The following is a 3373-nucleotide window of genomic DNA, read 5'->3' on the forward strand; positions in this document are numbered from 1 at the left end:
CAGCCGGGCAGCGGCGGGCTCGGTTTGGGCGAGCGCAGCCGATTGCGGCGCAACAGCCGGTCGTCGCCACGGCGATTCTGTCACAAACGAGGCGCCGCCGCGAAGCTTGCGGCGGACGAGCTCGCAGGGGAGACGCGGGAGTCTCGGCGGCCCGCTCGGGGCGGCGCAGGGGGTCTCTGTGAGACTCCCGGCGCTGGATTGGCCGCGATTGTTGGCTGCGGCCGGCTCCCTCTCTAGCCCCCCCCCGGCCACCCCCCCGCGCCACCCTGCCGCGCCCCCTGCAGGCGAAGCCCCAGCAGCGGCCTCCGCGGACGCGGCGGAGCGGCGGCGCGTCCGCGTGTGCGTCCGCGCCGGCCCACCCACCCGCGAGGGACTCCTTGCGCACGAGCTCCAGCTGGGCGCCGCCGCCCGCGGCGCGCGCGGCCTCCAGCAGGGTGGCCAGTGCGGCGGTGTAGTTGGTCAGCTGCAGCATCTCACCCTCGAAGCCCTGGAGGGGATGGGTCGCGGTCCGAGGCGGGGCCGCGGGCGTGATGAGGACCCACGGCTGTTTCAAGGTGTGTCGGTGACCGACTCTTCAAAAAATGGTGTCTAACAGACCCCGGATGGGGGGGTTGAAGGGTGCGCGGACGGCCCTTGCGGGGGCCTCCGTGCGCTGGGGGCGGCTCGGCGCCCAAGGCTGCCCCTCAAGCCTGACCCTCCCACGCGCCGCAGCGCCTGCGCAAGCGTTGCATTCAGCCCAGCCCAGCCACGCCGGGGGACGACCGGTAGGCGCACCTGGCCGGCCTCGTAGCTGGCCCAGAGCTCTCTGATCAGCTCCGCCACGACCTCAGCCCCGCTCACGCGGCCCGCCTCGAACAACGACACCGCGTGGCGCTTTAGGCCTTTTCGTTCGTGGAGGGAGCCGATTACGAATTCGGGGCGACCCATGGTCAGCGATTGAACGACGGGAACGCGAAGGCCGGCGGCAGCGAAGACACCCGGCCGAATTATGCGCTGCCACAGTGTCCCAGGCGCCCAAATGTGTTTGTGGTCAGCAGCGCGCATAGGTCGGCGCTGCACAGTCTAGTCAGTGGGTCCGCGCGTCCGGCCCTGCCCCGCTGACAAGCCTCGGCCCCCTGCCACGCGGGCCCACCCCACCCGCAGCCAGCGCGCGCCCCGCCGCACCCGGCGAGAGCGCGCCCATCATGAGGTATGACGTGGCCTCGGAATCCACAACCACCGCGATCGCCGCGCCGTCCGCCAGTGGCGGCGCGCCGCCCTCGCCGCGGGCCGGCCCCCCGCCGCCGCCGCCGCCGTCGCCGGTTTGTGCCGGGTCCAGCGGCATGCCGCCGTCCTCCTCCAACTCCTCCGGAATAGACAGCGTGCTCGCGCCCGGCAAGCGGGCGACGCCGCCGCCGGCGGCGGCTGAAGCTGCTGCTGCCGCGGCGCCGAGCGGGCGGGTGGGGGCGTCGGCGGCGGGCGGGAGGCGGGTGGCGAAGCCGAGGCGGCAGGCGACCGACATAGCGACCTGGGGGAGGGGCGGAGGGAGGGGGGCCGTCATGATTCCAGAGGGAGAGGTGCCTGAGCTTCAGTTATAAAAATGGCGAAGAGGAAGGCTGGAAAGGGTGCTGTGGCATAGAGAAGGTCATTGACCCGCAGCAGACTCCGACCACGGGGGCCTTCAAAACTGAGACCGTCGTCCCGAAGCAAGTCGGCACTCTGTCCTTTCACCAGGCCTCGACCGCCCTCCGGGCGCACCCGGCCCCAACGATGCAGCCGCGTGCAGCCAGCTGCCCGCGCCCGCGGCCTGTAGCTCAGTGCTGCTCCGTGGCGAGACGGCAACCACTGATTTGCAGCCAGACAACACACAAGCGTCAGCCCAAATTATTCATCAACATACAGGCTACACACAAGCTTCCCCAACAACAGTTGATGAAACAGCAGCCATACATCCCCAAATACATGCGCACATGCGCGCGTCCAACACACTAACAAACACAAACACACACACACACACACACACACGTGCGCGCGCGCATGCGCGCACCGCATACACTTACGCATGCGCACGCATCAACCCCACCTGCAGCTCCTCCACTGGCACGTTGAGTATCCCCGCCAGGTCAGCCAGCGCCAGCCTCTCGCTGCTGGCCACGAAGGCCGCGTACAGCAGCGACTCGACGGGGTCGGCCCCGCTGGCGCTGGCGTCCGCGGTGCGGTTCGACACAAAGCCCTGGGGGCGGCGGGGGTGGTGGTGTTCGAACAGCAAGGGCGTGTGTGTGTGTGTGTTTGTGTTTTGTGTGCGTATACATGTGTGTATGTGAGAGAGAAAGTGAGAGAGAGAGTGTGTGTATGTACGCGAGCCTGTGTGTGTATGTGTGTGTGTGTGCAAGTGTGCATAAACGCACATGCACATGCGTGCCCCACCCGTGCGACCCTCCCTGCCATGCTCCCCCCCAGATCAAAGGCATCTCAGCTGCGGCCGTCACCTCCAGGGGCGGTATGCTGAACCTGTCGCCGGGCGTGATGGGGACATCAAAGTAGACCAGACCCTGGCGGTGCAGGCGGCGCAGCAGGGGCGCCTCAAACTTGGACACCTAGAGGGGTTGAGGGGGGTGGGTCACGTACTGGCGTTAGAAACGTGGGGTGCAGGGGGTGGGGACGAAAAGCAGGGGAGAGGTTGAGGGAGGGGGGTTGGGTGCTGGGCAGGTGAGGCCGGGGCGTGTTGAGGGGATGGATGGCGGCCAGGGCAGCCGAGGCAAAGGCTGGCGTGAGGCAGCTGTCGTCACATGCCGCCAAACTGGTTTTGATTGCGCAAACACCGTCGCTGCTCGGTCGGACACGGTGCTGCGTTCGGCCCGCGTGCACCGGCGCACGGGGTCGACGGCTCACCAGGGGCGGCGCGTTGCGGCCGTCGCAGGCGGCCCGCAGGAGGCCCGCCTCTGGCGAGGCCAGCTCCCGGAACTCGGCCTCGCCTGGCGGAGGCGCAAGGATTGCATGGGTGGGGCACCACCAAGGAAAGGTTTTGTGATGGTTGCTCATAATTAAATGTGGTTGGCCGAGTCCTCACACAGGATCATCAACATGTCCCACAGAGGGCTTTGATTCCATGAGGCTGATGGCAAAAGGCGCCCGCTCAAAGCGGGCCTTGATGCACAATGGCCGCTAGTCAACAAGGGCTGTGGACGCCTGCGCATCAGGGGCCGCAACCGACTTCTGGCATGGATGGGGCAGCTTGATTTAGGGTGCAGCGGCGCCCACCAACGTTTGTGACCTCCACCAGCCACCACGGCTCCAACCGGGTCTCCTGCTCGGCCTGGTGCCAGGGGTGGCAAGATGGGGTGAGGGAGGGGGTGAGGGGGGAAAGGGGGGCGCAGGGAGGGGGCAATCGGGA

At 67.8% G+C, this 3373-nt stretch overlaps 1 protein-coding gene across 1 annotated transcript in view; it reads right to left on the reverse strand.

Moving 5' to 3' along the window:
• The window catches only part of MNEG_9224 (Protein FAM91A1), a gene marked incomplete at both ends in the record, with an annotated part of 9285 nt that overhangs the window by 3150 nt on the left and 2762 nt on the right, over positions 1-3373 (reverse strand). Inside the window, 7 exons of the mRNA XM_014042302.1 lie at positions 364-487; positions 775-881; positions 1138-1507; positions 2063-2212; positions 2469-2576; positions 2872-2954; positions 3241-3295. Of these exons, the coding sequence (XP_013897756.1) occupies positions 364-487; positions 775-881; positions 1138-1507; positions 2063-2212; positions 2469-2576; positions 2872-2954; positions 3241-3295 (997 nt within the window). The remainder of the gene's footprint in view (positions 1-363; positions 488-774; positions 882-1137; positions 1508-2062; positions 2213-2468; positions 2577-2871; positions 2955-3240; positions 3296-3373) is intronic.

Source organism: Monoraphidium neglectum (genome assembly GCF_000611645.1).
Source record: "Monoraphidium neglectum strain SAG 48.87 unplaced genomic scaffold scaffold01861, whole genome shotgun sequence".
Taxonomy (NCBI): domain Eukaryota; kingdom Viridiplantae; phylum Chlorophyta; class Chlorophyceae; order Sphaeropleales; family Selenastraceae; genus Monoraphidium; species Monoraphidium neglectum.